Source organism: Bicyclus anynana, chromosome 1 (assembly GCF_947172395.1).
Source record: "Bicyclus anynana chromosome 1, ilBicAnyn1.1, whole genome shotgun sequence".
In the NCBI taxonomy this organism is placed as follows: Eukaryota; Metazoa; Arthropoda; class Insecta; order Lepidoptera; family Nymphalidae; genus Bicyclus; species Bicyclus anynana.
In genome coordinates, this window is record NC_069083.1 from 2,469,660 (window position 1) to 2,483,904 (window position 14,245).

At 35.5% G+C, this 14,245-nt stretch overlaps 1 protein-coding gene across 3 annotated transcripts in view; it reads right to left on the reverse strand.

Moving 5' to 3' along the window:
- Positions 1-14,245, reverse strand: part of LOC112044399 (solute carrier organic anion transporter family member 74D) — a 78,197-nt gene that overhangs the window by 30,892 nt on the left and 33,060 nt on the right. Inside the window, exon 1 of one of the 3 annotated variants that reach the window (XM_052891496.1) lies at positions 49-280. The exons of the other annotated variants lie outside the window; for them this stretch is intronic. Coding sequence (XP_052747456.1) covers positions 49-53 — 5 coding nt within the window. The 5' untranslated portion in view covers positions 54-280. Of the gene's footprint in view, positions 1-48; positions 281-14,245 lie in introns of those variants that run through there. 3 annotated transcript variants of the gene reach the window in all.

Here is a 14,245-nt window from a genome sequence, read left to right on the forward strand (position 1 = left end):
AATGCGCCCCATTCACTTAATTAACTATAGACATCCATCGACACTCACGTCATATTTACTAAACTAATCCAACCTCTGCGAGTTTTAAAACTACAATCACGTCTGAAAGACTGGGAGATAAATCGCGCGGTTTCTTTAATAACCGATTTGATTCACAGTACTCGAACGGCGCGCGCATGGGGGGAGGTGAAAACTTTATGGCGTACTCCTGAGGAAAAGCAAATGGGGATGTGAAGGCTGCGTGCGCGCACCCAGCCCGGCGCACTGAGACTGCAGCGTGCAATTACTGTCGCGGTATACTGCAGACCGGCACCCGTGCACCCGCCCCTCGGCTTCTCTCCACGGGGTTTTTATTGGCCGCCTAGCCGTTTTTTGTGCGGCACGCATTTACTTACACACGAAAGCTGCGTACACACCGGCCAGCCCTCCCCCGAAGATTCCCTCTCGATTCGACACGGAACGTGTTTGTTTTACCGAAGACACTCGGAGGCGCATCTCTCTATTTACGTATGCGCATGCGATTCTAACGACTGTTAGATAAGTCCAAATCGCGTCTATTCCATTGCACATTGATAGATGATTTGGACTACTAATATAGAACCAAAAGTGATTCTGCAAATCATTTTCGCACTGCTACGAGTCTCAACAGTAGACTAGCACAATCATAACTGAAATTATTTTTATAAGCGGTTGTTCGTATTTGGCATCAGTTTACGATAATCCCATACATGCCATAACATTTGTCATTCGTTTTTATGGTTAATTGTACCTTACGTTTAACTACAGTCATGCCTGATGGAAAGCAATGACATCTAGTATGGAACTCACTTGCCTAGAACACATATTCGCATGAGACAAAAGGTACACAAAAAATCGCTAGTGTTTGCAAAATTGCTGTACCCGTACAGAGTAAAAATAAAGTGAGGAAATGTCGTTATACTTGACCATAAAAATTGGAACATCCGCCAATCGACACGTAAACGACTACGATATACGCCAAAGTTCTCGGTGACACAGGCGCGGAATATTAATGCGAATTCGTTCGGCTAACTGCACTCGCGAATTCGCCAATGAGGCCGATGACCAGCGCCCCACACGCCTCACGGACACACGAACCTACTGCACTCTTCCTGCCAGACGTAGACTTAATCCATTCTCCACAGTAAACGTCAAACTAATAAGTCCTATAAAATCCCCCAAGTCTACGAGTGTTAGACTAGGACAACAGAAAGTCCGACTCAAGAATACATCTCCACCCTTCTTTCTAACTATAACGCTTAAAAATATTCTAGACTAATTAACAGCTGATACGATTGGTGATTCGACAATGGTTATGTATACTTATAATTATAATAAATCTGTAGAGGTCTGTACATGAAATATATTTCCAAAATAACTATCAAGGGGAGATTAGTGATTGATACTGATGCTAAAAATGCAATCAGTAAAATTTTCGTGTCTGTCTATATGTTCGTTATACAAACAAAAACAACTCGACGGATTTTAACGAAACTTGGTACAATTATTTTTCAGTCTCCTGGGCAGGTTATAGTATAATTTTCATACGCTACGATCAATAGGAGCAGAGCAGCGAAGGAAAATGTTGGAAAAAAACGGGAGAAATTAACTCCGTTTTTACAGCGATACTACTGTAAGGGCTGGATTAAATAGGTCTAAGGACGGACGAAGTCGCGGGCGTCCGCTAGTAAGAAATAATTGTGGTATTACAAAAGATTTTAATAGCATATTTATGTACATTATCAGGCAACAAGTTTTAAAGGGTAAATCCCATTTAATCTTAATAAAAGAACACGAGATATTAGAGATATTCTATACGCATTGAAATGCACGCATCAACAATTTTATAAAGGTTTCTAACTGAGAATATAAACAATATAGATTTCACATGAACAAGTGACTCTAACATGAGACTGACAACACATGCATACATCGAAACCACATTAAAAAACGTCGTGAGCGTTTCGAAGCAATCATTCCATAAACAAAAAGAACACGTTAAAGATTTAACTCGTGCTTTTTGCGTGTTAGTAATTGAAACAAGTAAAAACATACCACAACTCGAAAAAAAAACAAGAGATGAGATTTTGTTTATTCACGACCGCAGATAAAAGAGACACGCTGGTAACTGCATACCGCGCGGAGATAAGAAAACATAACTTGTGCAATGTTCTAACTATAATCATACCCATATCGGTGGTGATAACGGGACGAGCCGGCCGCGGCCGCGTAGACTGGCCACTTGTAGCGCGGGTTACTGGCCTAACAACCTTAAACAGAGTGCCCTATTTATCAATATCGACGACACTACTGGAGCACTGGCATCGAGAAAAATATCCATCTGATACTTGGTTCAAATATGAGGAAATTGTTCATTTTTAATGAAAATCGTACAAATATAAAACTTAAGACGACTCATTAAATAGTACATCGTGACGTTAACTGTCATCCTATATTACTTATTAACTGTCATGAGTATGAAGAGTTGATTTTCAAAAGAAACGGGAGCTATTGTGAGCAAGACCTTCTTAATTGCTCGATTTAATCCACAGAAGCACAGTCTTGGATATAACCCAAATTAGGAAGGTAACATATAACGTACATAGATAATGTGTTGGTCACTCCGTTTTTTTATGAATAATATAAACTACAAGTAATATGCCTCTGATTGCCCGCAGAATGAAGAGAGAATATGTTAAAAATATTAGTGCGATTAAACAAATAACTTTCACAGTATCAGCGCTTAAAATGCGTCTTGGGTTTTATCCCTGTTACCATAAAGAAAATACTAGCAGATATAAGAGTAATGATGTATGGTAGCCGTGATCCTCTGCCTCCGATTTCGGAGTGTGTGGGTCCGAATCCGGTCCGGGGCATGCACCTCCAACTTTTCAGCTATGCGCATTTTAAGAAATTAATTATCACGTGTCTGAAACGGTGAAAAAAACATCGTGAGGAAACCTGCATACCAGAGAATTTTCATAATTCTCTGCGTGTGTCTGCCAATCCGCATTGGGCCAGCGTGGTGCACTATTAGCCTAACCCCTCTCATTCAGTAAGAGTAATACACGTTATAGTAATGTAATGTTTTAACCGACTTCCAAAAAGGAGGAGGTTCTACGTTCGACTGTATTTTTTTTTATGTATGTCCAGCGATAATTCCGTCATTTATCGACCGATATTAAAAATTCTTTTTTTGTTTATTAATGCTCTTGCGACTACTGATTTTATTAAGATGTGTTTTGACTAACGAAAATATTTAATTTAAATAAAATGCAATCAGATGCTGTCTATGTAATCAATACGATCGCGGCGGAGCCACCACCACATTCAGCATGAGACGCCGGGAGCGAGACTCAGTTTAATTGGTGCTACAATGTTGTATGAAAGTCAAGCACGCACGCAAAAGCCACAATCGCGTTTACAATACTACAATAGCGACTCTTTATTTGATCTTCCACAGCGATTGAGAGGCAATGAATAACACGGTCACGAATGAGGCGATTTATTAAGGATTTATTGGCACGATTGAATAAACTATATATCGACGTGACTCTAATAAAAAAATCATTTATTCAAATTAGACGCTCGTGTAAACCCCGAAACGGAGATAACAAACAACGCACGTGGCAGGAAACGAGACATTGACGAAACTCGTGTTCTCACTTACGATCCAGTGATATTCCAAAATGAACGATCGGAGAATCAAGAATATCTCCAACCGTGTCGACCCACATCAAATCCGTTCGTGCGTCAGTGTGGAAAACAAAAAGATACCGTCGGGACACAAATAAGCCCCGATGTATTCGGGACAAACGTATGGACTCATGCATACGTTTTGAAATGCACATCGAACGCTACGGGCGTCACAAAATTTTAAGAGACAGGATTCTCAGGACGAATCATATATTAAAATGCATCGCGGTATGGCCGAAAATTGTTATACGATAAAAAGATACTAATTGCAAAAGTTTCAAGAATCAGTAAATTTAAGTATTATCATTTATATGAGAGAAAGAATACTAGGAGAGACCCACAACTACTTGTATTTGGGTAAGGTGCAGCTTTTTTTATTTTCGGATAACTTCTATACATCTGATTATGATAAATAGAGCTTTTCTGAAACTGTATGTGAAAACGGTAAGATCTTGGATTAGATAGAAAAGATAAAAACCGTATAAAACCCAAAGGCATAAAAGAATTACAAAACTTGAATTTATTACCTTTTGTTGCTCTTGTTTTATAGCACTTACTTAATTTTTAGTCATTCTATTTAAAGCACAGATATTCGATTTCCACTTTAGAACGTAAAAATTAAAACAAAACATGCTACCAGAGACAACACGGAGATCAAAAGCAAAGTTCAACCTGTACGATTCTCCGTGAGGAGCGGACCCGGTCAAGGCGAGTGAGCAGGTCTGATGACACTGCACGCGGTGCCCTCTAGATCACCGTTTGTGTCAACAAAACTCGACACTGAAGTAAACACTAATAATGTAAACAATTTACATTTTTACATACGTTAACGTTTTTTTTTTCTAAACTAACTAGATTCGACTAATGAACAAATCGCTTCAATTTCTATTCGTCATTCAACCACAAAAATAAAAGTTTTATATATCTTTATATACCTATGCAAAATTAAGGCTGAAAATTATCATGTTGTAAAAGTAAAAAATAAACTGCATTTTGTTTTTAAGGAAATTATAATAAACTAGCGGACCCGGTCAAGCTTCGTTTTGACATAAGTGCACTTATTCTCTATCCCTACTCTACCCTTTCTATACCTCTGCCCCTACCCTACCCCTACCCTACCCCTACCGCTTGACTCTTAAACGTTTGTATGGGAAATAGAAAAGGGCAGTTTTTAGGGTTTTCCCGGAAATTATTTGATTTTTTTCTCACCTTTTAAACCTTCCCTATACCTCCACGAACATTTTAAGACCAAGATAAGATAAATCCGTTAAGCCGTTCTCGAGTTTTAGCGAGACTAACGAACAGCAAATCATTTTTATATATATATAGATACTACGAATAGACGCTCTTTATGTAAAATCAATTGTATTCCATTCAAATTACTTTGTCAGGATATCAGAATGTATATTGTGTCTAATACTGTAATATATGTAGTTTTTTCAATACTTATATATTTCCTTGGCTTAGCCAATTAACGACAAGTTGTACAACTTGAAAAATACAACAAATCAATATTAATAATTCGAATTGATCATTGAGAAGAAACTGCTTATTGTAATTGCTATATTAAATCTGATATAAAGTTCATTGGTAATTGGTAACGATATATCATTACACTGGCCGTTACATTAATGGGCATGCAAGCAATAAAGTTCAATTGCATACCAACATAAATATAACGAGCAGGAGCTGCTTAATGTTTTACGATCTTTGGTCACGAAACTGACACAATTTCAGGCAATAACAATTCTTTATGACATCAGGACCTTTTTGAATCTGAACTAAATCAAAAATGTTGCATTTTCTTCCGTTTTAAAGTAGGTAAGTTTAGTTAAATGCACGTGTCGCATAAAATAAAAATAAGTCAATTTTAAAATCTGAAAGCATTTTCATTTCTTTTGATCCTTCAACAAAAAAAAATCTGAAAGCATTTTCATTTCTTTTGATCCTGTCAATTGAATTTTGTTAATATACTTACTGATATTAAAAAGATTGTAATACTACATAAAGCGTTTCTTGCAAACAATCAAAATAAATATAAAGAAAGACGAAATACAAAAGGAACAGTAATACTTACAACGCTTAGATATTCAGTAAAATAATCAGAAAACGATAAAATTTCGAGGAAAAATATAATTGAAGGCCCAAATACCATGTTACTGGCCAAGACTTAGTGAAGAGCCAAGACAAGATGTCAACTTAATCGAAAGATAAGAATTAAATAGAAAAGAAACAACCACAATATCTTATACCACTCACGTCCTCAGTAAAAGAATAATTAAACAATAAGCTTTCGAGGAAAAAAATAATTGCACGCAGAAGACCATACATCATTTATACCCATCGCACAATGAATTAACGCGTTTGAGAATATTTCGAATCGACGTTTTAATTAAGAGTCAATTAGCATTTTAAATATCCCAGGAATCAACTACCGAGTAATTGATTATTCCTATAAAGTGGGTAGTACAGTGAAATAATTAAACTCAGGTTCAACTTACTAGTATGTGATATTGCCGAAGATGTCCGACAGCTATTTATGTGAGTTTTAAGAATACTTTAGTTACACTAAAATCTAAAATAGATTTATAGTAATTTATAACTATGGTATGATATATCAAAGGTATAATCGTATCACGGGAAATGGTACAAGAAATGCAAGAGATTATTTGTGTAATCCGTTAATAGATTTGTGTTAGTAAATTTCTATTTAAATGAATTAAATGCTCTAATTTTTGAAAATTTTCACAATTTCTGAGAAAATCTGAAAGGCACAATACGTAAAAAAATCAATAATATTTTTCAACAATTTCTATATTCCTTTTAAATTGTCAATGAAGTCCCAGTAACCAAATGTCTACAAGAGACACTAAATATTATATCACAAAATTGAAATTTTTTTGTATTGTTTTTCCTAAAACAGTAGAAAATGTGAAAGACTATAATGTCCAAAATGTGCATACTATTGAGGCTAATAAAAACGCACAGCAAGTGCAGTCACCATTTGTCACCTCGTTCACAGTTCGTCATGTATCTGCAATACGTTAAATACATTCAAATGTTGGTCTCAATAGGCTATTAGTCCTAGACGCGGCACAGATTTTGAAATGTATGGCGAGGACAGGGCACCGAGCACAATTCAGACTTGACACATTTACATTGATTTATCTACGTAGTCTGAAATCTTTTACACGACTTGCACTTAAGGTTGCACTTGCACTGATTTAAGCCCTTTGTTAATGTTTCCAAAATATGAAAGTTAATCCCACCATCATTCGTGTTGACGTTATCTTTAAGGCCCTAGGACACTTTCAGCTAAGTGTATCACTAGTAGCCAATGCATAATTAAAGTATGCTATACCATAAGTATGATGTATCATCTGACAAGACATAAAATTTAAAATTTTGAAAGACCCCAGAATTATTAATTACACTCTCGATTAAGTCATCAATCTTCTTTTAGAGTGCGCTTTCATTAGAGACATTCAATTATTCTTTCCCATCTTCAACCCCCAAAACTTTTAAACGGCTCAACCGATTTTAATCAAACATACTAAGAGCACTCGCACATAAGTCACCTTTCATACAAAAAAAAACTAAATTAAAATCGCTTAATCCGTTCGGGAGCTATGGTGCCACAGACAGACTAAAACTCGTTCGCTACAATACTTCGACAATGAAAAGGATCTTCAGATGTCGACCAATTGTAAAGAAGAAACTGCCAAAGGACAAATATTATAAAATCATGTCATCTCCACTCTGTAACAACAGCTGTAACAAATTTCTTCAAGGAACTCTAAAACAGATCTTATAATAATTCTCTTTTTAATATTCAGCACTACTTGATGATAGTTAATAGTTACGTCGTACCTTACTATATTGGCTAGTACATAATAATCCCTTTCTAAATTACTTTTATCAACTTTAGTAATTATCCAATTACAACTCAATCAACGACTTGTATCATGTTTCGTTAACATAACATTTGACGTTACAGACAATTTCCTTGGGCGTGTTATAAACTGCTAATCCAGCCTGATTGCTAATTTGAAATGAAATCTAAAATGCGTTAGGGCTGATACTACCGGTTAGGATGGCAACACCCAACCGATACCACCTGACAAAACTGTAAGTATAGACAAAACTCGACACATAAGAATTGACAGCGAAGTAACTCGAGTTAAAATTTACTGTATCGTGAGGAGTATATGTATTAGCTGACGCCGCGCGGTTTCACCCGCGTGATTCCCGTTCCCGTAGGAATACAGGGATAATATATAGCCTATAGCCTTCCTCGATAAATGGGCTATCTAACAATGAAAGGATTTTTCAAATCGGAGCAGTAGTTCCTGAGATTAGCGCGTTCAATCAAACAAACAAACTCTTCAGCTTTATAATATTAGTATAGATTACGGCACCCACGGCACCATACAGCAATTGCTAAAGTAGGTTTCTCGGATCCTAGGGGTTCCGTAGAAAAGTTACGAGTATTTGTTAGGGGTTCAGTGAAATTATTTAATACCACAATACCCACAGAGTGGATGCTACCCTAGATACGTGCATAGAAGATTCTAAGATGTTGCTAATAAAAAAAATATTATTGAAATTAATGTCTATGACTTAAGCTAGTAATCATTTGAAATGGGATTCCATTAAATAAAATATAGCTAGTAAGTTTTCCGGTGTCTTAATAATTTGGGAAAAATTACACATGGTGTATCTATGAATGAACATATGAAGTTATTGAAAGTCTTTTTAGTGTTACATCACATCTTTTGTATCATAGACACTCCACAGCACAGTATTACTTCGTGTAGAGGTTCCTGGTAAAAATAATTTACACAGTGTCTTGCCAACTTCGAGTTCTGATAATATTTCTCGGTGCATACACTATGAGTAAAATAAAACGAAGCAACAACACACTAAAGTTACTGCCAATATGTTTCTAACATAATTGCTTGTTCTTTCACTTACATGGAAATAGCTGTATTATTTAAAATATCAATCGATTTTTGAGCTGCACATAGGCAAGGTAACAACGTCCGTGAAGACAAGACTATAATAAATGAATGGAGAGCTTTAAATATTTAGTTTTGATGTTTTGGTATTCGTTTCTAAGAACAATAGTGCCATCGTTTATTTAAAAATATCTTCCTTATAAAAGCAGATTTTAATTCATTTATTTCTTACAAAGGAACTTCACGACTATGAAACTTTCAAAACCGAGAAAGTATAGAAAAACATTGTCAAATTTGATTCAGAAGAGCATGCATAATTAAATTAACAACGAAAGGACTCAGCTGATGCCTCGATCAATATTACCACGAATTGTTTCACTTCCGGCCTCGATAGTACCTACCTAGTATAGTAAAGTAGTGTTATATGCAAATTAATGCCTAGTGCCAAAGTGCCAAGTAGCAATAAATTCTGCAATCACAATGTAAGAGCCAAGTTATTATCTACTTAAAATTCAGAAATAATTAATTTATCTGCAATTTGCATCGACGCTAATAGTAATCTAGTTGGTGCGGGTTTGTAATCAGAGTAGGTAATACAAGATGTTATCACGTAATATTGTAAATGTTCTTGTACATTTATCAAAAGCCCGACAGCTATTTCGAGTTTTTAAATTAATTTTAAGAACCTGGGTTAAGTTGATCTGGTCGTAGTGATCAAGAAGTATGCCTTAATAAATAAAATAGTTAATTTATAACGACTATAGCTAAACTCGAAGTCACCAGTTGCGATGATGCAGAGGCAATGGTCTGGGCACATAATTCGAAGACCCTATGGACTGACGACATCAAGCGGGTGACAGGTAGCCACTAAATGCTGAAGGCTCGAGATCGTGGCGTTTGGAAGTTTAAGAGGATGTCAAGATATAATCATCATCATCATGAGAGTCTGATGATGATGATGATTATATCTTGAGATAACCTTGCAATGTACATCAATCAATCTAAATCAATATAAGGTACAGATTAGAGGAGTTACGCATCACGTTCCTGTAATTTTAAATACAAATTTTACAAGATGCTGTTTCGAGTAGAAACCAAGGATTCAATTTGTCTCTATACTAAATTCATCAAAATAAAAAAAAATAGCGCATTGCATTTTTAAAAACCTCGTAAATAATAAAATAGGAATTTGGCTATAAACATGTCTGTACCCAGTAGATATTACAAGACACGTAATAAACTACAGTTCTCAAGAATAAAACCCGAATAAATCGAGCCGATAAAAATAACCATCGTGCGCACAATAAAACTGCATTGCATTCGAATCGAAACTTAATAAGGAAGAAAAATAAATAAAATCGGGTCAAGGGTGTTACAAAATGCGAGTACAGACGGGTTCTGTAGCTTTACAAATAGAGAAAACTTTCTAGTCTTGCACAAAATCACAAATTACTGAAAGCGAATCTTTGCGGTTGTATTTTCTCTCACGATTCGACCCATGAATATCGTGATAATTTTATTTTAATTACTCGATACTTAAACCGTCATCGTTACTTTAATCAATGGACATATTTTGTGGATGTAAAATGTGGGCTCTCGAAGAACCATTATAATCTTCTGTCAATTATTACTATTAATAGTTCTCTGCAACTTGCATGATGACACTTTTTCACCTTGCCTCGAAACTGCGTTGCGTTATTTTTATCATCTTTCTAATGTTATTATTTTACCTAAAGATAAAATCAAAAAATAAAATCTATTCAGTATTTATTTTATTTCGTTTTGTTTTGCAAGTAATCTTGAGTGTCCAATGCAAGTGTATCTATTTATTTGCCACAGTCATAGAGTGTTATAATTTGGAATAGTAGGAATAACACACACGATACTTATTTACTAAAAAACCAAATAATTCTCAGGAGATCTTACGCGGACAAAGTCAGGGGCCTCAGCAAGGGATCAATCGATAGGACAAAGATGACATTTAAAATTAAATGCAGTTCATAATATATTCAAAACTCATTTAAGTTTCTTAAATGAGTTAAACGGTTAGACTGACCTACCAGAGGTATAAAGGATTTATTGTTTGACTACGGTATCCTAAAAACGGGAGATTAAAGCGAATAATTCAGACGGAAAGACATTCGCTCGAAACAAAATACAAATCCATCGTACAGAGGTGTGTTCACATAAAGCAAGACTTGACAGGAGGACCGACGCCCTGCAGTGCTCTGTTGTTGATGAAAGATATACGGCATCCACATTTGCACGACAAATGCAAGGATACTCAGTTGAATATGACATTATATTAATGAAACAAAAATGTTTGGTTGTTTTTATATTTTTTAAGGAAATAAAATATCATTACCATTCTCTTTTACATCGACAATGACAACAGTTAGAGTAATAGCCGCTTGCAACTTAGTCGTAGTAGAACACAATCTTTCTCTTGAAGCACTCTTTTTGGCTGGTGGGAGGCTTCGACCGCTGTTAGTTACCACCCTACCGACAAAGACGTAGGTACCGCCAAGCGATTTAGCGTTCCGGTATGATGTCGTGTAGAAACCAAAAGGGGTGTGGATTTTCATCCTCCTTCTAACAAATTTGGCCCGCTTCTATCTTGGACTGCATCATCATTTACCATCAGGTGAGATTGTAGTCAAGGGCTAATTTGTAAAGGTAAAAAAAAATAAAAAAAAATATCTATTGATGATAACCGCACTGAAATCCGATGAGCAGTTAAAATGATCTAAGTGTAAATAAATACACACAGGAGACAGGGACAAGCGACTTTTTATAATAATTGATAAACTGACCAATATTTAAAGCATCTAGTAGTACAGAAATCCTAGAACCAGCAGGGTGCCTAATTAATAGGCACTTAACATATTCTGCATTAAAATAGTGATGTTAGGCTGCGTTGTCTAACTGGGCAAGTTTTCCTTTAAATCTCTTACGCAACATGACATAATGAAGCCTTGACATTGTTGATCTCACACTGGCAGCGCGTGCCAAAGTCGCCGCAGTTAGAGGTGCCATCAGCCGTTATGACGATACTTCACATGTGTCCCACTAATATTCAAGAGTATATTCCTTTTACAAATTTGCTATAATTGATTGCATTTTAATTGAATGTGACGTGAGTGATAACAATAATGAAAACAATACAGTAACGATAGAACTAGATCACACGTATGGCCTACACAAGTCGCAGCTGCTTGAGTTAATTAGTAAAGAAAATAAAGTAATAAAATATAATTTTTGCTACACATGAAAATATTAAATACAAAAGTATCCAATAGATAGGAGGCAACCAACAATCGAAAAGTAGAAGCAGTAAATAAATACCCTGTGATGTATGTCATAACCAAGAAAAAGGCCCCAACACAGAATTTTGCCACATATTTCCTTAAAAAAAAGTATGCAGCACTGATTTTCAGTTAGGTGCCAACTTAACAGGGCTTGTCAAGGTATGTATCTGTGCCACATTTAAGAAATTAGGAACAATGCACATACATAATGTATTGACTTGATTAAGTATAATTCAATGAACCGAATATACATTTCTTCTAAGAACGAACTCATTACACGTGTCTACTACATTACAATTTATATTTTGGCCTTTGTCGTATTCGTTTCTTAGATTTTATAAAATCTTTTGATCAGAGGCACTTGACCTTAGAATCAAATGTTTTTATCGAGACTTATGATGAACGTTCGCAATAAATCATCACATCTCTGTTTATGCTGAATAACGCTTGCAAAAAATTTACTTTGCCACACTCTGTGTTACTGATGAATCTATAAGTATAAATTATTTCGTACACTCATTTAATACCTACCGTTACTACAGGAGGGAACTTACTACCAAACAATGACATTAATTCAGCTTTAATATCAATCATTGTTGCAAAACGTGATTATAAGTCTAATTAACAGAAAGCTGGAGTGATCGACTCGACTCGACATTCTATTTTTTCCATGGCAAACTATTGTCTTCCTCATTGATTTAAATAGCGTGGTCGACGACGCAAAATAACAGGTCCAAACTACGCATCTAGAACGTAAAATGTTAAATAATTGCGAAATGCGCATATGTAGACTACATGTATTAGTACTTATGTGTATCCGAGCTTCGTCGAGCTTTTTCCTGTAAAACCCATTTTTTAGAAAGTCACAGCGTCTTTTGGATGTTACACGTATCTAATAAAAACATAGGCAGAAAAAAAAGACGACTTCCTATATAAGCCTGTAAAGCAAAACGTGCAAGATCCATATCGACCGACTCGTTTTCTTGATACACGAGATGTAATATAGTATAAGATTTAGTCGTTTTAATATATTAAAAACAATATAAGTTCTTCAAATTCAGTATGCCGAACTATAAATTCAAAGAATGTCATTTTGTTATACAAAATTATTTTTGTCGACTTATTAGTGGAACTTAATATTTGCATCAGTTTTCGTCATCGAATCTTAATTTCCCATTTATATACGCGATTTTGAAACGTAACAAAACCGGTTAAAAGCTCAATAAATTCATTTATTGCAAAATTTTAGAAGACTAAGAGGAAAAAACTTTCATATTTAATCTTGGTCAACCAATATAATAGATGCAACTTAAAATAACTTATATCGAAAAAAAACTACAAGCCATAAATACATAAAAGGGCGAGGGCATATTTTTAATTTTTTTTAAACACAATTAAGTTTACGATGACAGGAAATTACTGAATTCGTCGATGTTTATTTTCACCGTGCACCGCCTATAATAAAGACTAAGAGACGCCGCGCGGTTTCACCTGCGTGTTTCCCGTTCTCGTAGGAATACCGGGATAAAATATAGCCTATAGCCTTCTTCGATAAATGGGCTATTTAACGCTGAAAGAATTTTTCAAATCGGACCAGTAGTTCCTGAGATTAGCGCGTTCAATGAAACAAACGAACAAACTCTTTAGCTTTATAATATTAGTATAGATTGCAAATAATTTATTGCATAACCTTTTAATAAGATTGAGGATGGTTAATATGAAAACATGAAATAAAGTACATGTCAAAAGTATGCATTTAGTTTTCTCTTGCACCTTGATTGAAATTGAAATGTTTAGAACTTAAGACACCAAATTTCTTTAAGGTCAAAAAAAGTTTTGAATCAATTAACTTTTTTGGAAGTGCAACAGCATCACGAGTGTTTTGTCCAGACCAACTCTCTAGTGTTCGTAGAAAACACTTCGGCCGTGGCATCGCTGGCCACGAACTTGAACAAAAACCAACCGACAGCCGAAACATCAATGACCGTGAACCATTACCGGATGCAGAGCAAAATAAAAGAGTATACTAGCAGATAGCTGTTACTCGACCCACATCAGTGGCCTCGTTACGACGAAATCGCAATGTAATTTCGCGACTCACATTTTTCGGAACACTTTTACTTTGGCACCGGGTTACAGTTTTGGTGATGACACCAATTTCTCTTTCAATAATATAATTAACACCAGATGCTGGAGTACTCAAAAGAACTTGCTTGCTAGTTTGCTTGCTAGCATTAAGGACTCTAACTTCTACAGTTTTTGTCT